Source organism: Pimephales promelas, chromosome 17 (assembly GCF_988280905.1).
Source record: "Pimephales promelas chromosome 17, fPimPro1.hap1.1, whole genome shotgun sequence".
NCBI classification, from domain to species: domain Eukaryota; kingdom Metazoa; phylum Chordata; class Actinopteri; order Cypriniformes; family Leuciscidae; genus Pimephales; species Pimephales promelas.
In genome coordinates this window covers 11,095,089-11,117,186 of record NC_142785.1, presented here as the reverse complement: position 1 = coordinate 11,117,186, position 22,098 = coordinate 11,095,089, and the positions used below count along the sequence as shown (strand labels likewise).

At 37.8% G+C, this 22,098-nt stretch overlaps 1 protein-coding gene across 3 annotated transcripts in view; it reads right to left on the bottom strand.

Moving 5' to 3' along the window:
* The window catches only part of top2a (DNA topoisomerase II alpha), a 182,634-nt gene that overhangs the window by 21,690 nt on the left and 138,846 nt on the right, over positions 1-22,098 (bottom strand). For 2 of the 3 annotated variants that reach the window (XM_039685302.2, XM_089121899.1), the window contains 6 exons: positions 21,175-21,266; positions 20,950-21,093; positions 20,776-20,859; positions 17,017-17,214; positions 16,528-16,654; positions 9,313-9,453 (listed from right to left, as the gene is read on the bottom strand). In XM_039685302.2, the coding sequence (XP_039541236.2) occupies positions 9,313-9,453; positions 16,528-16,654; positions 17,017-17,214; positions 20,776-20,859; positions 20,950-21,093; positions 21,175-21,266 (786 nt within the window). The remainder of the gene's footprint in view (positions 1-9,312; positions 9,454-16,527; positions 16,655-17,016; positions 17,215-20,775; positions 20,860-20,949; positions 21,094-21,174; positions 21,267-22,098) is intronic. The other variant, XM_089121900.1, reaches the window with a different exon arrangement.

Genomic DNA, 22,098 nt, shown 5'->3' with positions numbered 1-22,098 from the left:
TGACTAGTGTTACACGATCCCGCTCTTATTCGTGCAAATGCCTTTTCGCATATTGCACAACAAGAAGTGAAAAGCTGCCTGTGAATGCCCTAGAGACGCGCGCCATAATGCGCATGCACTGACCGCGTGCCAGAATACAGTTCTCTTTCGAGCTTGAACGAACAATAACACACAGAATTATGCCAAAATGTCGTTTTGTCGAATATCTTCATAACATAAGAAAAGTCTATGGATGAAAAGAGTTGCGCTATGAGGCGCATGTGAGATCCGCGTCTCGGCAACGGGTGCTCTTAAATGGCCAGCAGCGAATAAAGCGTTCTGTAAAGTTAAAAGAACAAAGGGAAATTAGAAAAAATTACTCACTGATCTTGACTAAAGAGCTTTTGTAGCTTTAATAAGGATTATTCTATATAATTTATAATTCATGCAGCGCAGACTGTTTGATAACTTAATTCAATTTCTGTATCCTACCTGTTAAGACAGGAAGGGCACGGGTAAATATGGCATTTATTATGGGTTTATGTGGGGATAGTTTGAAGTTCACTTAATTTAAAAGCTGTTATTTTTTTAAGCCTAATAATTTTTTTAAAAAAGTTGATAGCTTTCAATTGTAATGATGGAATCACTGTAATGTTGGTTTGGTTGATGGTTTATTGATCATTATAGGTGTTATCAATCATTTAGTTGTTTTTAGTTTGAGTTGAGAAATAAACATTAATACACAGAATGTCACTAATCTGTTTGTGCAATTTACTTTAGAACCAAGCAAGTTGGACTCATGAAACCATTTTATTATATCGGAATCGCATATAACAATTGCAATATTGACCTCAATAATGGCAATGCCTTTTTTCCCCAAATCGTCCAGCCCTACTAAGCATAGATTATAGATCTAATCGCTTCGCTATGTTCTTTTCAATGTGAAGCGTTGCGTGCTGTGACTTGGTGTTGCTTCAAGTGCATCATTCTGCACACGGGATGCGCATGATCGATTATAATACTTTGGGGAGACAAGGGGGCGTGGCCTAGGGGTTTTGATGAAAACATTCCAGAATTGTTCTCAATATAATGGACTTCAATGGGATCCAAGCGGTTCAAGGTCCAAAAGACCGTTTCAGTGGAAACTGCAAACTGTTCAAAGGGCTTTAAACGACACCAGACGATGAATAAGGGTCTTATCAAGCGAAACAACCGCTAATAAAACTTAAACTTCTTTTTTTTTTTTTTTAATAAGCTCAAATGGTCGCCTTGCTCTGTTCTGTGATGCACGTTCGTGACTCTCCTGTTCGAACTCGTTTATCAAAATTAACAAATCTTTTTTAATTTCTTTTCGACGGAAGAAAGAAAGACATGGATATCTTGGATGACATGGGGGTGAGTAAATTATCAGCAAAAGTTTCTTTAATAGTGAACTACTCCTTTAAATCTACATTTTTAAATTATGTAAATCTTACAAAAAAAAAACTTCTGTTTAAGTAATCAGTATGAAAGCAACAACATGTAGAGTTTCTTCAGCCTGAGCTCATTAACTCTAATGACCACGCCCACATGCACGTGAGCGGTTCAAATCAAATGATCCACGTGAAGGAGCACAGAGCTGTTACCGCCCTCATCACGTCTAAACAAACCACCTTGGATTTACCTCAGAAGAATTAGAAACACTATTTGATTATGAGAACGATTTTTAAGGTAAGACGCATAATAAATGTCTTACGGTTGTATATACTTTACATTGTAGCTACCAGTTAAACTGGTGCCAGAAATGCTTCATGAAACACATGGTAATGCTCAGTAGTACACATATGGTTATTTAATGTACTTGCATTGTACTAAAATTTAAATAAAACTGAAATTAATTTTCTATGGCCATATATGCGGCTGAAACAGGTAGCCTAGACTAGTGCAATCCCAAATTTTTCTAAAACATTATAGTCATTATGGCCTTTTGAGGTGGGGCAGTGTACTATCGGCCCCGGCGGCACGGTCAAAGCTTTTGTCTTTAATGGAATTTTTTCCCTTACATTACTTTTTTACTTTAAGTAGTTTTGAAACCAGTACTTTTACACTTTTACTTGAGTAAAAAGCTTGAGTTGATACTTCAACTTCTACAGAAGTCTTTTTAAAGCCTAGTATCTATTTGTATACTTTTACTTAAGTAATGAATGTGAATACTTTTGACACCTCTGGTTTAAAGTTACTTTATGATAATCCATATATTTTTGTCTAGGGTAGTGTGTTATTGAAGTGTTCCTTTTTAACGATATATAGGCTGCCTGCTACCTATCTGTTATTTTATGCAGCCCTATAGATAGGGATATCCATATGTATTTAATAATAATTTTAACCGTACAAATCCAAAATCTATTCCCAAAATAGTGCAGCCTGTGCTTATGTGTTTATTTTTTTAATTTTTTACAGGGACAAGATGCCACTGATGAGTCCTGCTGATTTGAACATGAACATGAACATAGTTAAATGAAAAATCTAACACCTTGGAAATGACAGGTATGTACCAGTGATGTTTTCGTCAGTGATGACGATAACGAAATGATTTCGTTAACGCACCGTTTTTTTATGACGATAACGCGACGATGACTAGCTAAAAATAGCTCTGAGGTGACTAAAACATGACGAGATGTTTTCGTTGACGAGACGGAATGAAAATGATTATAAGTCTGACGTATACGTATATTTTATTCTCAATATGTACACATTCATTATTAATCATGTGCCTACGTTACATTACATACACTACCTATTTTCAGTTCAAAATGGCGAAATTTAGACAAAACTATATTAGTTTGCCTAATTATTTTGTCATTTATGACCTAAAAAAAACTGTCAAATATATAAAGTTAATTTTAGCTACTTACATCTCATCTCGCACTTGACCGTACACTGAAGCGTCGAGTTGCACTATAGTGATGTTACGTTCGTGAACGAATCGTTCTTTTTGAACGAATCTTTTAGGTGAACGAATCATTCTCGTTCACGTTATCCATTGACTCATATTTCTCGTTCACTGAAATTCCCCCTTCTACCACTGCGCGCCGCTATTGCGCGCATGCGCAGCTCAATGAACCGTGTAGCTCTGTGGCCCGTTTCATTTGTCAAAGACAAATAGTGACTAAACCTCGAGCCAATAGCCTTCGAGTATGATACGGGACGGAGCATGTGATTTGTTGAATCTAGTGAACGAATACGCCCTTTATTGAGTTGCTTGAGTTTGAACGTGTCCAATGAACTGTTACATACATCTCGTTCGTGAATGAAAGAACCAGTTGTTTGAACGTCAAGATAATAAGACGACGAAGTTAACAGTGCAAGCTGATGGTTTAATCTAATAAAAGAAAGCTTAAAATTTTCGTTTTTACTAAAATCTACAAACTACATCAGGTAATCTGCTAACTTCAATATGAGTGGCACCACTAGCACTGGTGTTGTTTTGTGTGCATTTTGTATTATTTATTTTTATTATTGTTGTTTTATGTTTCAACGGTTTTATACTTTAAAAAATAAATATATATGTCATGTCATGCACTTTTGTTTGTTTAAAAACTGTAAAACATAAAAAAAAAATAGAGTATTGATTATTTGCGTCACGTCATTCCAGCTCATTTGCGTCACGTGACTCACGTCAGCTAATAGCATTTCAGCTTGGGCTTAGAAGGCGCCTGTAATTGGTTGGATCTACTCTGCTGAATGAGTCTGAACGAGAGAGAGATCTCCCGTTCGTGAACGAATTGAACGAACTGGTTGCTATACCCAGTTCGTGTACCAGGTCGGCCATTCTGTCAATCTAGTTCATCAATCAGCAGAAAGTGAATGCAAAGCGCAGGTATCCGTACTGTGAACGCGCAATTCATAACTTACATACAGAAAATAACTCCTCGTTTAACTCGTTATGACCAAACAAATAAAATGTTAACTAGCCTGCCTAGTATGCAAACAGATTAAAAAACACTTGTGATTTGGTCATCCGAAAAGAGTGTAATTTAAAAGATAAAAAGAGTGTTGAGACTTTGATCGCTTATTTAGACTTATTTTATCAATTTAATGAGTAGCCTAGGGCACAATTTTTAATAAAGTGAAATCAGTTTTTATTTTGTAACAAGTAAATACGTTGTTAACACATTTTGCCGCACCTGCTGCTGATGTATATGGAAAAAAAAACTGAACGAATCAGTGAACGAGTCTGAACGAATCATTTTGGTGAACGAACTAAAAATGAACGAGTCTCTGAAAAGAATCAAAATTTCCACCACTATTGCACTATTAAAATTCGCGCTCAGCGTCTGTGAACATAAAGCCCGACTACTTTGATTTGATTGGTCATCTCAAATATTCTGACATTGACGAGCAGTGACAGGCCAATGAGGCTCAGAACACACACACACACCCGGTCCTCTGTTTCTGACGTGCTCTCTGCTCGGCGTCGCTGGGGATTGAACTCGCTGAATCTGATAACAAGAAGTTTGATGATTGATTTTTCATTAGGCTATTTTTAGTGCCCCCTCAGCACTTGGTGCCCTACGCACAGCGCATGATGCGCGTGGTGGGAACGGTTAGTCTCAAAACTCGCGCACAGGATACGAGAGCAAAAAACTGTATACACGGACAGAATGCCATCCACGTGCGGGCTTGTTTCTGCACAGTGAGCGCGCTGATGCCATCCTCGCGTGCGGCCCCTTGACGGCCACGAGCTAGTGGACTGTGGAAGAAACACTACAGGTTCACGCTTGCGCGCATACTGCTGTTTTGGCGCGCAGTGTTCTGATTTGCTTATTGTTTTGTTTGGTGGAGGCAATCCAAATAACTGTTGGTGAAATTATAAACACGATTGACGTAGGTCAACTATTTTGGTTTCAAAACGGCGAATTTGCCGAAAGGTGAATGATTTTCATGTATGCTGCATATTGATAGCGGTTTCCTGATGTCCGCAAAGTAGTTCAAACTCACGGAATCAAGAGTGCGCATGCAAGACAAAAGGTAATGTGCTCCAAACCGTCCATGTTGCGCACGCGAGGCAGGGTAGAGCAGCGAGGGAGAGAGACTGCGTGTGTGCCTCATGAAGACGCATGTAAGAAGCGCATATAGCATGTAAAGTTTAAACAATCCCCGTGACGTAATAAGACCAACTAATCGATAATGACATTCGTTGACAACGATTTTCATAATCGATTATAATCGATTTTATCGATTAGTTGTTGCAGCCCTATGCCTATTGTCAACGAATGCCATTATCGATTAGTTGGTCTGATTGTCACAGGGATTGTTTACATGTTACATGCGCTTCTTACATGCGCTTCATGAGGCACACACATGCAAGGTCTCTCTCCCTCGCCACTCTACCCTGCCTCGCGCGCGCAACACGGACTGTTTGGAGCACATTATCTTCTGTCCCTCATGCGCGCTCTTGATTCCGTGAGTTGTTTGAACTAATTTGCGGGCATCAGCGAACCGCTATCAATATGCCGCATACAAGAAAATCACTCACCTTTCAGCACAATTCGCCGTTTTGAAACCAATCGTGTCTACTTTATACTATATGAAGCCATACTATAGTATAATGTGGGATAGAAATGTATATTTAAGTCATTAAATTCAAGTTGACGTAAGCTTTTCCCTCCATTGCGGCTGTTATCATTATCCATATGCCGGTGTTCAAACAGCGCGTCGCGTTCGGTTACGACAGTCAACACGATGAAACTCTTTCCAAGATGATTAAATGGTAATATTATTATTATTGATAGGTAGATAGCTAGGTCTATGGTTTCATAAAATGACTATCTTGCTAGTCTTTTATTGCTGTAACTTAATCACTTTCTACTGAGTCTGAGTGTCGGTTAGATCACAACACTAGAGTAGAGTCAGCGCACTATAATTGTTCTTCACGTGCACAGTAGCCTAACTGAAATTTAAAACTGTTAAAAGAAAAGGCTGAATAAACTATTGCATAGATTCTGTACAATACACTATGCATCGATATGTCTTTCTCTTTCCTTGGTGCTTTTAACTTTTCAATGCGGTGGACTCGAAGAGCTGCGCGCCATCCTGTGACTCCGTGTTTCTTCAAGCGCATCAAGCCTTGTTTATACTCGACGCGTCCGCAAGAGCGTGAAGGGCGCGCGGCAAAATTGACGTCATTGCGGTGTGGGCGGTCGTGCGCGTAGGTTCCGCAAGACCCCATTGCGCCTGGCGGTGTGCACGGCACTTTTTGTAACTTTGTGCGCGGCGCCGCATCCGAAGATGGACGACTACAAGCCGAATCTGGCCGAACTGTTATGATCTGTATGACCTTCTATACACAGAGACATTTGCATTGATAGGCGACCATAACATCTCATTTTGTGAACAGGAACACATTTGCATTAAGCACCTAGTTTACACTTGTCTAAAGTCATTGGTTACATCTACAAAATAAGCCTACAATAGCAGAATTAAGCCCTGCTGGTAAAATTAAGGTTTAAACACTCTCCAATAAGGCTTCAGTTGTTTAACTAGTTTACATGCAGTGAAAGTAGGCTACAATAAACCTACTGCATTTACTCTTTTATGAATTAGCAATTAATAAACTACTAATAAACGGCAAAGTACTTATTCACTGCTGATTCCTGGTGGTTTAGAGGAGAATTACTCCGAGTTCGCCCCCTGTCGTTTCACAGAATAGCACAACGGCGAGTGCGTCAAGTATAAATGCCTCGTCCGTTTGGAGAGGTGCGCGCACAGGCAGCGGAGACTCGCGCTCTTGCGGACGCGTCGAGTATAAACAAGGCTTCATTCAGCGCTTGCAGTGCGCATAAGCGCTGTGTTCAGCACTGTTTAAATCTTTCACAATCATGTCATAATACTAGGGCTGGGCGATATATGGCCTAAAAAAATTATCACGATATTTTTTTTTTTATATCAGTCGATATCGATAATTATCATGATAAATGTCAAATCTTTATTTCTTTCAAGTTTAAAGGCAGATTTTTGCTCCTAAGTGAAAGTATAAACCAGAGTGTTAATTGTGGTTTTAACCTACTCTTTATTTATTGTCAGAACATATCATGACAAAGACTTGACAAACAAGAGAACATTTCACAAATATGAGGTAGAATATTCAAACATTTTTCCTTAAAATAAATATCTGAATAGAAAAATATTTCTTCAGCACAGTTTACAGTGCAGGCAACAATATTCAAATGACATGTTTTGTCTCGAAATGCATATTTGACAGTGAGTTGACAATAAATCTGCATCCTAACTCAAGCTAATACTAAGCTAATGTTAAATTTATGTTCATTGACAAAAACAGTAACATCTGTTTTTTTTTTAAATGTAACGACCATATTTTTATTTGGTAAAATGTAATATTCTGACTGTTTGAGTTTTATTAAAATGAACCATATGAATCATTTGTCATCCAGTATCATGCATTTAGATCATAATAACCACAGATAAAACCAGGTATAGCCTATAACTTAGCACCTCACTATCATGGCAAAATTTAACTTTTTATGGTTTCTGTGGTATTTGTATGAAAAACAGTAGCCTACCAGTTAAATACATTATTAAATGCTGTACTTATATTCCATTAGTCATTTAATACATTGTCTACATTAATAATATTATACAATTCAATATCTATATCCCACATTTCATGGTGCAGTTAATATTACTAGGCTAACCTTACAGTAGGCTACCAGTGTTCAAAACTATCTGATTGCCTTAGCTCGATTCAAAGCGGTAAGCTTGTAATAATGTTTTTATTTCCAGTGGTACTGCTGCATTTCCGTAGGAGATTCAAGCATGTCTTTGCGTCATTGGAGGTGACCGTCATTGCGTGAGGATGCTGGAGCCTGGAGGTGTAGATTTATAACATGGTAGGCTAAATGGATTCAGTATCAATTCAGATTCTGACGGGACCGTTGCACGCAGTGTTTCTCCTTTTTGCCAGCGTGTTTCATCTGCCTTTAAACTTGACATTTGTGTTCTTCGCTGAACTCAAGCGCGTCTCACTGGATCTCGTGAGCGAGACGATCAGAGTAATCATGTCTGCTCTAGTAGTGAGCTCGCGCTGCGCTCAGTGCCCTGCCGCCGTTTGGACTATGAGCCGAGCGGATAAATGCTCCGTGTGGCGCGTGCGGTTCAAATGAGTTCGTTCCGCTTTTGGCGCATAAACATTATCGAACATATATCATTTATATTTATATGATATAGTTTTATCGAGAAAAATTATATCGCGATATTTATCGTTATCGTTTTATCGCCCAGCCCTAGAGCAATGTGTAACGTTTTACCAAATTTAATGCTACACTTCTTGTCTCTTATTTGTTCCCCACTAAGGAATGTTTTTTTTTTCACTAAATGTTCAGATTTTATACAATTATTGTGCACTTGTGATCTTTCTAGGCTATTAAAGTTTTGCTGAGTTATCCACTAATCTAGTTTACAATAGCATTTGTCATAGGTTTGTCATATATTTTATTTGTTGTTTTTCTTTATAATGAAGTTGTTCGTATTAAGTAGATTTTAACACACAAAATAGTGATTATCAGATCAATGAGGCCTCACCCTACTCGCCACAACCCTGATTTAGGGTTTTATTTAGTTATAATAAACAAAAAAATTAAATATAATTTTATCCGATTAATCGAAAAAATAATTGTCCGATTAATCGATTATCAAAATAATCGTTAGTTGCAGCCCTACTTATCTGAATGAGTACTCAGGAAGACTTTCACACAGTTTGAGCAAATACTCTAGGCTATGTGGTACAATTTTTAAAAAAATCTTGTGAAAAATAATCAGTATGGGTTTCATGACCTTATTTCAGTGAATTTTGTTTTAGTTTGTTCACAAACCACGCATAAACGTCATTATCTCAAAACTACAAACTTTTACATACATGCTGCAGCCATATTATTGTAGCAGAGTTTGCGCTGAATACAGTGTAATCCGACTTTAGCCATGAATATGTCACAAGCAAAAGAAAAAAGCACCAATGTCAGATCATGTCAGAACACCTCCAGGACCAAGAAAACACCTCAGACCCCAGAGGTTTAAAATTCAGAGGCTTGAATGGAGTGACTATAGAATTAGTGTTGCTGCTTTGTGGCCATAAATATATATATATCTCCAAACAAAATGTCTAATGCTTAGTTTTAGGATCAAAGCTGTGATTCAAGTTTATTACCACAACCTGTATGGAGCACATTTTTAGAATTATACTAGAAAAAAAAAAACAGTAGTAGAATATAAGGTTATATAGGACTTCATTCGACATAAATATTATAGATAGAAATGTGCATGTAAAAAGACCCTCACCCTTACGTTGTATCTTCTCTCTTGGAGCCACTTCCTCTGGGATGAACTCCATATCAGACTTAGACTCCCCATCTGAAGAAAAGGGGCTCTTCTTCTGGACCGGTTTGAAGGAGAGAGTGGTCTGCTTGCCTGACTTTGAGTCTGCCACATAATCAAGATGAAACATTAGGATCAGAATTTCATGGTACTACACCAGGGCTCCAGACTGCAACCTTTTTTTGCAGGCGCGACAATTTTATCAGAGGTCGCACTGGCGCAACCACCACAATGCCCAACTGATAAAAGCTGCCATTTCTGTTGCATACGAAAAACAAACAGCAAACAAACAAAAGCAGAATAAAACAATGCTTCTCATTTGAGTTGCGAAGTGCGGACCATTTATCAGCTAGGTCCAATTTTAGACAAAGCTCAGAACAGGTTCACTCGCAAACCAGGCTTTGATCACTATACGGTTACTACATAGCGCTGGGAGATCCAAAGAAAAAGCGTTTGAATTCACTGCATAAATTAACATCGTAACAAGATTAGAAGCATTAACATTCCGCTTAAAATTCTGTTATAGACCATAAACCGCGCTGACGTGGAGACCAGAAAAAAACATTGTGCTATGAACGAACAAGTTATAAAAGGCTTTTCAGCCCACAAATCACCAACATTGACCATGGATTTAATGTAGTAACACAAACTCTAACCATGGTAATGTGGGAGAAATGTTTTTTACATTATTAATTTCAGAGTTAAACCAGCTTAAAGGAACACTCCGACTTTTTGGGACTTTAGCCTATTCATCTTATCCCCCAGAGTTAGATAAGTCCATACATACCTTTTTCATCTCCGTGCGTGCTATAAGTCTGTTTGACGCACCCACCGCTAGCCTAGCTTAGCACAAAGACTGGATGTGAATGGTTGCAGCTTTCATACTAATCCAAATGAGTGACAAAATAACACAAACGTTTTCCTATTTACATGTTGTGGTTTATATAGTCACAGACTGTACAAATATCAAGGCCATATGAGACTGACATCTTTTAACCGAATAAATACTATATTTTCTGAAGGCAAAGCACTGCTACTTGGCAGAGTGATAACCATCACCTGAGACGCACCGTGACGAGGAGCAGAGAGTTCGCTCAGTGTTGGAGTAAAGAGTCAGCAATTACTAACGTTAGATAGAAAAGCATAGTTTATCATGGGTGTTTGCTTTATTGTATGAGCTGTGACAATAAACAGGGGAAACCAGGTAATACAGTACCATGTTTCATTGAATTCCAAACAAAAACGCATCCAGATTTATAAATATCACAGAACATGAATAAATAATTATTATTACAGGAATCAATATTTTAAATGCAATTTATTAGCTGAACCAAATGCATTCAACAGCATATAATATATAGTATAATTGCATTACTATAGGATAGAATAAGGGGAAAGTAATAGCACAAATTGTTTTTGCACAATGAACTCACAGCCTATCGTACCCTTTTGCATGCTCAAGTTCGTTATTTCCATGGTTTTCAAATTTAGGCTACTAGGCGCACTAGGTGCAAGTTCTACGCGCTCGTTTTTTTCCAAGCACGTCCGCGCCGCATCAAGATAAAAACATATTCATACCCTAATCATATAATAGTGTCACTAACGTTACATTAGATCTGGCTAATGGCACTGTTACAGTAGGTCATCTAAAAACATAACGGAACACTTACCTCAGCCGCAGGTGATCCACTTGTCCTGTCTGTGCTATAGATGGGATGGCCGTATCCTTCAGCACATTATCGTCCGTGTGGCAAATTCCATTTTTTCAAAATAGTCGTCCTCATTGAAATGTACCGAGCAAACATAATGTCCCTTGATAATCTATTCAGGTGTGTTTGGATCATCAGAGTAAGTAAGTTAGCCATTTCTTCATCCAGTCAGCGTTTTTAGTTTCTGTGAAACATGGTATTACCTCCCCTGTTTACAGTCGCAGCTATTTACAAGCGAAAACCCATGACTGTAAACTACGCTTTTACTATTTATAAATTGCTGACTCTGTTACCCAAACTCTGAGCGAACTCTCCGCTCCTCACCACGGCGTGTCTCAGGTGATGCGGTTATCACTCCGCCAAAGTAGCAGTGCTTCGCCTTCAGAGAATAGTTCCCAGGTTTTATACAGTTAAAAGATGTCTGTGTCTCATTTGACTTTGTTATTTGTACACTCTGTGACTATACAAATCACAACATATAAATAGGAAAACGTTTGCGTTATTTTGCCACTCATTTGGATTAGTATGAAAGCTGCAACCATTCACATCCAGTCTTTGTGCTAAGCTAGGCTAGCGGTGGGTGCGTCAAACAGACTTATAGCACGCACGGAGATGAAAAAGGTATGCATGGACTTATCTAACTCTGGGGGATATGGTGAATAGGCTAAAGTCCCAAAAAGTCGGAGTGTTCCTTTAAGTGAAGCACTTTTTTCCAGCACTTTAAAGCTCAATATTATTCCATAAAAAAAAATGTGATGCCAAATTTATATAAAAAAAGAGGATTGTTACTGTTAATAAAAGTTAACTTTAAGGCACTGAGCTTGATTTGAGAATCAAATACTGTCAAATGTGCATTTCCAAGAAATAAACGTAATATTAGCCTATCAGTTACTGCACTTAATGAAAGAAATATGTGACCTGATCCAGCAAAATGAGTCACAGTGACCCAAATTTAAAAATTTAGATTTTGGTATTAATGGAAAGAGGACACCATAAACTTTCAAATGATATCTTAGTCAAAGTCATACCTTGAATGGTTGTAAAGATATACACATTTGAATTCCGGTCGTCTGCCCTTTTTTTCCCAATTGAGAAAATCACTTTTAACGTTTTTTTGCCCGGTTTTTTGTTGATATCATTCAAAATCCATTGCATTTTAAAAGATAAACTATTTATTTTATAGCTTAATTTGACCAAATACATTTATATATAAATGCGATTTTACCAGGCTGAAGCTCAAATTATTTAAGTTTTTTGGAATAAATATTTAAAAAGGCACTTTTACAAAAATGTTCTAAAATCAGAAAGATTGAACAGAGGAGCCAGAGAGAAATTCACTTTTCATACGGATTAGCCCACATAAGCAGAGAGCAGTCTCTTTTCTTTCGTTTTGAATGGTTTTGTTTAAAAGTAGACATTTCAATATATATATTTCTCAAGTCTGTGAGGCAAGTAGGATACCTTATACGCTGACTTTCGGTTCATGAGACGAGCTTCAGTTCACGTGCTGCCGCCTTTTTCTGTAATCGGATAGCTATCCGATCGTGAAAACACAAGGTGTAAATGCCCCCCGAAACGAATTCGAGACGGATTTGAATCCGATCGCTCAAACCACTTCAGGAGGTGGTCTGGGCCGCATTCCAGACGAAACTGGACAAGTGTAAATGCATCTGGTTCTTGAAACCACATATGTAAATGTTACTACTCCCAAAAATGCTAAAAATAAATAAATAAATAAACGCGTGAGAGCGTGTTACAGGCTATATGTCATGCTATTTTAGTCAGATATGACGACGCTACTGCAACACGCATCACCTCAGATGAGCAGCTGAACGCCTATCAAGCCAACGCGCTGCATTCTATTGCAAATCAAAGTGAAAGTAAGTCGCAGACGATTAACACTACCATCTTCATTAAAAGTAAAGAAACGAAATGATACCAGTTCTGTTGCCGCTCTCTCTTATCACCGTCTTTGCTGATTTTGAAATTAGCCGATGATCTAAAATGCAGCTCATATCTGTTGCTTTCGGTGACGTGTTGACACAGTTTAAAACTAGATTAAAGACGCATCTCTTTAGTCAAGCATTCACATAATGCTTACCTTCTAGTCCTCTGTTATGCCATACGGAACCGTTTGCCACTGAAACTGCTTAACGCACCAGTGGGGCTCGACAGCCTTTTAGACAAACGGGTCGGCGCGTATGGTTGGGTTGCGGAGAGTTCGGGTTACGGAGAGTTTGTGAGTTATAACGGAAATCATTATGAACATCAGCTATGCTAATTATTTCCCATCTGCCTTTCTGCTGTTATCTCGGGACGCTTGTCCCGAGAAAAATGGCGTTCGTCAGGTCCAGTTTTGTGTCCAGCCTCTCACGGGGATTTCGGATGCCCCAACGCCTGTGATGAGACGACTCAACGCCTGTGATGAGACGACTCAACGCCTGCGATATGTTATGGCGCCGTTTGATTCATAAACAATATTTATATTTAATATTTATATTTAAACAATATGAATGTAAGCCAGAGGAGAACTGGCCCCCGACTGAGCCTGGGTTCTCCCAAGGTTTTTTCTCCATCCAATCTGATGGAGTTTGGTTCCTTGCCACTGTCGCCTTGCTTTTGGCTTGCTTTGAGCTTGCTCAGTTGGGGTTATTTAGTGTTTAGCAATGTTGTTGATCTGTGTTGTGCTACTTACATGTTATCACTGTGAAGCTGCTTTGATACAATCTGTATTGTGAAAAGCGCTATATAAATAAATGTGACTTGACTTGACGTGCACTTCATTAAATCCGCATATAGCGCGGGAATTGAAGATCGGATTTATATCTGTTTTGCAAAAATACATTTATGTGACCAGGTGTAAATGGAATCGTTTTGATAAATCAGATAGCTATCCGATCTGATAAAATGCATGAAGTGGCCAGGTGTAAACAGCCCGAGTGTCGCGATCGTTACAGCCTTACATGGGAGTTGAGAAAAGCAATGTTTATTTCAGCGAATTTAAAGCTTTGACAACTTTAATCGTCATTTAAATACCTTTACTCAATTATCTGGACTACGAAACTTTGGGAGATTATTTTTGAATGTCTGTTATTCGAAATTAGCAAAAAAAAATTTTTTTTGTTATTTCATTGTTTTTTCACATAATCGGCCTATATCTTAAAATGGAACGTTGCGACTTCTGACTCATTTTGCCAGAGCGTGTCACATATTGATTAATAATGAATGCTTTGATTAATAATTTGCTTATTTGTTTCTTTACTCATTTAATAAGCCCAAAGAACAGGTTAATGTGTTTGAAGCTGATTTGATTTTCATAGATGATTTGTGCTGTGTTCGGACCTAAATACAGTGGGTATAGAAAAGAATCACCCCCCTGTAAAATAATCAAATTTTCTTGCTTTGCATCCTGAAATGAAGACACAGTTTTTGTTTCATTCAGCTGTTTACTTAGTTTGACTTATAACATCCAAGTGAAAGAAAAAACACCAACATGTCAAAAAAAAAAATTATAAAAAATAAAACAACAATCACTGAGTTGGAAAAAGGATCACCCCCTTGTTTCAGTATTTTGTTGAACCACCTTTTGCTTTAATTACAGCCTTTAATCTGTTGGTATATGTCTCTACTATCTTTGCACATCTAGACGTTGCAATATTTGACCACTCTTCTTTGCAGAACTGCTCAAGTTCAGTTAAATTTGATGGTGACCGTTTATGGACTGCTGTCTTCAAGCCATTCCACAGATTTTCAATGGGGTTTAAGTCTGGGCTCTGACTAGGCCATGCAAGGACATTCACCTTTTTCTCCTTTAACCACTGTGTGATCCGTTTTGCTGTGTGCTTCGGGTCATTGTCATGTTGGAATATAAATCTTCTTCCCATGGACAACTTTCTGGCAGAGAGCAGCAGATTTTCCTCAAGAATTTGACAGTATTTTGCCCCATCCATTTTTCCTTCTATCTTGACCAGTGCTCCAGTCCCTGCTGCAGAGAAACAACCCCATAACATGATATTACCACCTCCATGCTTTACTGTAGGAATGGTGTTATTTGGATGGTGAGCTGTATTGGATTTTCGCCAGACATATCGTTTGGCGTTGAGGCCAAACAATTCAATTTTAGTTTTATCTGACCATAAGACCTTTTTCCACATGTCCTTAGAATCTTCAAGGTGCGTTTTGGCAAAGCTCAGTCGTGACTGCAGGAGTGGCTTTTTTCTTGCAACCCTCCCATACAAGCCACATTTGTGGAGAATTTGTGATATTGTTGTCACATGCACATAATGACCACTCTTTGTCATGAATTCCTGCAACTGCTTCAGAGTTGCTGTAGGCCTTTTGGTAGCCTCTCTGACCAGTTTCCTCCTGGCTCTTTCATCCAGTTTGGAGCGACGTCCTGACCCAGGGACGGTCTGTGTTGTACCAAATACCTTCCACTTCTTTAACAATAGACTTCACTGTGCTTCTAGGCACTGATAAAGCCTTAGAAATTTTTTTGTATCCATCTCCTGACTTGTGCCTACAAACAACTTTATCCCGGAGATCTTTTGACAATGCCTTGCCACCCATGCTTGATTGTTTTCTTCAGTTGCATTAACAAGGACTGAAATGCTACAGGAAAAGCTTGTTTCATGCTGAGCTAATCAACATGACCACAGCTGATCACAGTTGGAAGTCAATTGGCTTTGTTTGCTATTGAGGAGGTTATTAACTACACCTGGTTGGGTTTACAAGTCATTTTTAGGAGGGGGGTGATCCTTTTTCCAACCCAGTGATTGTTTTATTTTTTTATAAATTTTTTTTTGACATGTTGGTGTTTTTTCTTTCACTTGGATGTTATAAGTCAAACTAAGTAAACAGCTGAATGAAACACAAACTGTGTCTGTCTTCATTTCAGGATGCAAAGCAAGAAAATTTGATTATTTTACAGGGGGGTGATTCTTTTCTATACCCACTGTACTTCCTAGTCTTTTATTTTAGTGATAGGAGCCTATTAATAAGAATTATTAGTAAATGTATTGTTATTCGTGTCAAAGGTTTCATTAATGTGCTATGGAAGCAAAACAAAATGCTGATTAACTAATGCATTTTTGTCATGGGTTTACAACTGTAAAAGAATGATGTGTCTTTTATAACAGGCACTGTTGACAATTTGTAAATAGATCACCTTGCAATTCAATTTTGATGTGGGATGTACTTTTGAACTCGTTTTAAAAACATTTTCATTGTATCAATTCTCATCCAGTGTCGCAAGTGTGGTGGGAATTGGGTCTCTCGCTCTCTCCCTCCCATTTCATGACAAGCATGGACATCCACTGTTGCAGAACACAAAGGAGAGTGGAAGCTCATGTTTTGCATTCTGTTAGTTGAGCGAAACCAGTCTGTTACAGGACAGATCAGTCTTAAAGACACGAAAAGCAGCAGTCCACAGACATCAAGTTTTAAATATTATATGTCTGGGTGTTCTTACTTTTGTCTTTGGCAGGCTCTTTCTTGATCTTCTTAGTGAGTCTAGCAGTCAGTCCAATCTCAGAGCCATCAGCAGCTATGTCTGCTTCATCATCAAACTCCATCTTCATCACCACACCACCCTCTTTCTAAAAATACACAATATTCCTTCAGGACCAGCTAAACTTATAAGATGTCGGATTATGAAAAACACTGACATTGTAAAACATTCCCACACAAATGATCATTCCTGAAGGATCATGAAACACTGAAGACTAGAGTAGTAGAGTAATGGCCACTGAAAATTAACCTTTGCCATCACAGGTACTAAAAAAATTAAAAAAAATTAAAAAAAATTATTATTAAAAAAATATATTTAGTTATTAAAAAAATATATTTAATTACATTGTAACTACACAATATCAGTGCATTCTTTTTTAGTGATGGTGACCATTCAGGTAATCTAACAAAAGCGGTTTTCTACACTCATGCAATCTTATTCTGTACATACTTTTGCAGCTTTGCCTCGTTTGGCTCCCTCCTTCTTAATGGCCTGAACCTTCATAGTGCTGGTGATGCGGGGGATGACGCGGCGGCCTTGCGGTGTGGGCATTGTCTCGTTCTTTACCTTCACCACTTTTGATTTGCCCACTTTACCTTTTACCTGAGGTATCGCAGTCTGTGTCTCCATCTCCTTCTGTTCTACACGCTATTTACATAAACAGATAACAACGGATTACTTAAAATCACTAATCCTATCTATAGTATTCTATACTATCAACACAATCTATACATTGAAATACTAATTTTCAGGGTTCGTACACCTTTTCCAAGGTCAAATTCAAGCACTTTTCAAGCACTTTCAAGGTCCATTTTAAAGTTTTTTCCAGAACCTTATACACCATAAATTACAAACCAATACATAGTCAAAAAAAAATGTGTTTTTTCCACATTAAAAGAGATAGTATGAAATAAACAGGCGAAATTGTGTTTCGTAATAGCAGAAGGATCAGATATTGAAGCAAAACAGAGGTTTTATTTTTCAAAATGTTGTTAGAGGATTTGATCCAAAAAACATGCAGTAGGGGTGGGCCGTATGACCAAAATTCCGTTTCACGGTATGACTAATTTTATTTCACGGTAACGATATATTTCACGATATAGTTATTTATACATAGTTATTCCTCAAAAATCATCATAAAGGGCTTTGTGTACTAAATAAACCCAAATAATTCAGAAATGAAAAGTTCTTCTCCTTGTTTGACTTTTATTTGGCAAATAATTTATTTGGCAAACTATTTTTATAGCTAAATATAGTTAAAAAAAACCTTTAGAAGAACTTCCCCCAACTGACTGACATTAAATACAACTCATAGGTGCAATTAAACTTTAAGTAAAGTGTTGCTGAATAATTTCTCAATCTCATGTTATTGCTTTACCTTATCAATCAGTTTATAATATCTAAATATTTTATAAAAATTGCAAAGAAATCCAAGTCCAGGCACTCAGGGTTACAAAAGTGAAAAAGGCCTTTATTTTACAATCGAGGGCTAAACCATTAAAAACCACCAACGCGTATCGGCCCCTTTTAATGGTTTAGCCCTCGATTGTAAAATAAAGGCCTTTTTCACTTTTGTAACCCTGAGTGCCTGGACTTGGATTTCTTTCCAATTTTTATGAACTTTCAGCCCTTCCAAGAGCACCAGAGGATACAAGGGACACCAGCGGCGCTCCAGCTTCCTTTTGTTTAGATCTAAATATTTTATTTTGAACTATTCTATTCATAATAATTTAGTAACTTCCTTTTAATTTGGTAGGATAATATTAGCAATACTATTATGTTTAAATGTGTTCCCCGGTACATTTTTTGCCATGTCTGCTTATTATACTGCGTTTTTTAACCCCTTAGGTGTCACCCCCCTTTTTGAGAAAGCGGGTTAAAATGCACTATTCACACTTAAATGGTTGTAATTCAAGAATGCTTTGGAATATATATCCAAGTTTGGTCTTGTTTTAAAGAAAACACTCAGCAGATTATTGCTGAAGTGAAAACACTTTAAAAAATGAAAGTATGAAAAAGTTATGGAAGTTTAAATTTACAGTAAATCAAATATACTGTACGATATATTTTTTATTTTACATAAAATATATATTTTACAAAATATTTACTATAAAATCAAAGCCATAAATCTAACCAAGTTATGTTCCAAATTTGAAGTTGATATCACAAAAATTGAAGTTCCCATGAGATTTTGTTTAGGCGTAGTACCAAAAATAGCCACCGGGTGCCATTGAATTCCATTGAATTTAATTGTATACATTCTGCCTTTACAAATTAGTACATTTCTGTCCAAATATCAATTGTCACAAAATTTGGAACCTTGAGACTCAGACCTTTCTGACAATATGTGTTTTGTCAAGATTAGAAAAGGTTTTGATTATAAATTATGAATATAATGATGCCCAAAAGGGGAGGAGCCTGATAAAATAAGTACCTTTCTATGGTAACGCAACGTTCAATTATAAAACGGTTTTCACAGGATGAATTCTGAGTTTATAAGCTTTCAAATGATACCAAATTTATGATAACTACTAAAATATGTGATAATAAAATATATTATATTTTAGGATAATATATATACACATTATAATTTTTAGAGGATAATATTATATTATAATTTTTATTTTTTATTGAAAAATACTAGATATGTTTTATTATGAACTTTTAGCATAAAAATGGAAGTTTGAATGATTAAAAGTGGGTGCATCGACTTTTTGTGACTAAGGTCAGACCTCATGTTATGATGCAGATTTTTTTGAGGTGCACTTTTGTCATAAATTCATCATTTACTCTTCCTACATAATTTGTAACACAAAACAGGGGTAGAATATCTATTTAGAAGTCTTAGACCTTTCCAACAATATATAATTTGTCATAATTCGATTAAGATTTAATAGAAATATTGTGAAGTAAATTTAGGCGTCCCGGTACCGGGACGATGACAGTTAAGGGGCTTGTTCTGCTCTTTTTGTGATATCCGGCAACCCGTCACCTTGAGCTTTAATCAAGAGACGTTCAGAATCAGTTGTGTCAAGTTCAGAAGTGACTAGAAGGAGAGCAGCAGTATGAAAACTGAACAGCAGCTACTGTTAATGTTGATTAAGCAGTTATACACACCTTGTAACTGCGTCATTATTTAATATGTTACCACAGCCGGTACACACAGACACACCGAGATTTCTCTCAGTGTGTGTGTGCGTGTCTTTTGCATCAGCAAAATGCGATCGGTTCATTTGAGTGTCAGGTTGTATCACGGATCGAATCAAATGAAGATTATCATCTGGTTCAGAGGCCAATTGTTTGGAGTTAGAAATTTATTATTCGCGCTGCATATTTAGTCATTTTGCCTCAGGTACCGAATCCTAGACTACCTTGAGGAGGTGCTCTGAGTTCGGCTGCTCCCGAACCGTGCCGCGGTTCGCGTGAATGTGAAAGAATCACGGACCGGACTCGGGTGCGCACTTAGTAAAGTGACCTGCGCATGCGTTTTACTTTTAGCTGATTATGATGTATGTAGTAAAATAAAAACACATGTAAGGGATGATAGTGTTGATTTACCTTGGATACGAGCGAGAGTAAGTCTACAGTGTATTCGCACACACACAGCGCGTGGACTTAGGCTAACAAATTATTAGAAGTCCACTGTCTCCTGCGTTTGCAATCAGCAGAGAGCCAAATGCAATACACAGTAAACCTATGTTGTTCACTCAGCTGCGCATAATAACACCACATTAATAAAAAACACAATATATTGACCCGCGTTCTATTTTCTATCATGCGTCGTGCATGTTTGTGATGACGTAAGATGCACGCAAACGCACCAGGATTTCATAGAATCATGAAACCAGGCCAACGCTGCGGGGGGTGCCGGGAACAAACGCGCTCAGGCCGCAGCAAATGATTTATTTCGCCATTTAATAAACAAAATATTCAGTCAGATAGGTATTTGTTGTGAAAGAAACAGTTACAATTTCAAGCATTTTATCCAAAATTTAAGCACTTTTCAAACCTTGAAAACACAACATCAAAATTCAAGCATTTAAGGATTTCAAGCACCCGTACGAACCCTGAATTTTGAAAACATGAAGGCCTGATTTTTATGAAATTACAAATTATCTCTTTTCTTCACAAAAAGCAAGCGTCATTTTAGATAAAGAATACACCAAATGTTTTTACATACACGTAAAGTGATATGATCATCTCATTTACCTCCAGCTCCTCAGTAAAAGCTGCCAGATCTTCTTTCCACAGATCAGAGGGCATCTTCACCTTGAGCGTGTTTAACTCAGTCATCTGCAGAACAAAAGCGTGAGAACCTTTTTAAACTCTACTGCTATACTAGATCACCAGCTCGGTTTTCATCCATCACAGACTTAAAGTCACCTTAGCATCTCTCTGTCTGCACAGTTCATCTTTCTTTTCTTTGGTCAGGAACCACATGGGCATGCTGAGAAGATAGTTATAATCAGGGCCAGACTTATCTTCCTCTTTCTCCTCATCCTCCCCAGCATCGTCCTCAACAACATCCTACCAAACAATGAAAATTGATGTGATACAGGTAACAGACAAAGAAAACAAAAGCTTGATTTAACACTAGGCTGTGCGTACCTTCTCCTGAGCCTCTTTCCATGCCTTAACAGGGTCAGAATCATAGCCCATCTGCTGAAGCATGCGGATCAGCTCCTTCTTAGGTTTATTTTCTAAAAGTAAGGAGAAACATCATAAAGCATCTAAAAATATGCTAATTAAAGGAACACTCCGACTTTTTGGGACTTTAGCCTATTCACCTTACCCCCCAGAGTTAGATAAGTCCATACATACCTTTTTCATCTCCGTGCGTGCTATAAGTCTGTTTGACGCACCCACCGCTAGCCTAGCTTAGCACAAAGACTGGATGTGAATGGTTGCAGCTTTCATACTAATCCAAATGAGTGGCAAAATAACGCAAACGTTTTCCTATTTACATGTTGTGATTTGTATAGTCACAGAATGTACAAATAAAAAAGTCAAATGAGACAGACATCTTTTAACCGTATAAAACCTGGGAACTATTCTCTGAAGGCGAAGCACTGCTACTTTGACGGAGTGATAACCGCATCACCTGAGACACGCCGTGACGAGGAGCGGAGAGTTCGCTCAGTGTTTGGGTAACAGAGTCAGCAATTTATAAATAGTAAAAGCGTAGTTTAGAGTCATGGGTTTTCGCTCTATTGTAAATAGCTGCGACAATAAACAGGGGAGGTAATACCATGTTTCACAGAAATCCAACTAAAAACGCTGACTGGATGAAGAAATGGCTAACTTTGGATATTTATCCAAACACACCTAAATAGATTATCAAGGGACATTATGTTTGCTCGGTACATTTCAATGAGGACGACTATTTTGAAAAAATGGAATTTGCCACACGGACCATAATGTGCTGAAGGATACGGCTATCCCATCTATAGCACAGACAGGACAAGTGGATCACCTGCGGCTGAGGTAAGTGTTCCGTTATGTTTTTAGATGACCTACTGTAACAGTGCCATC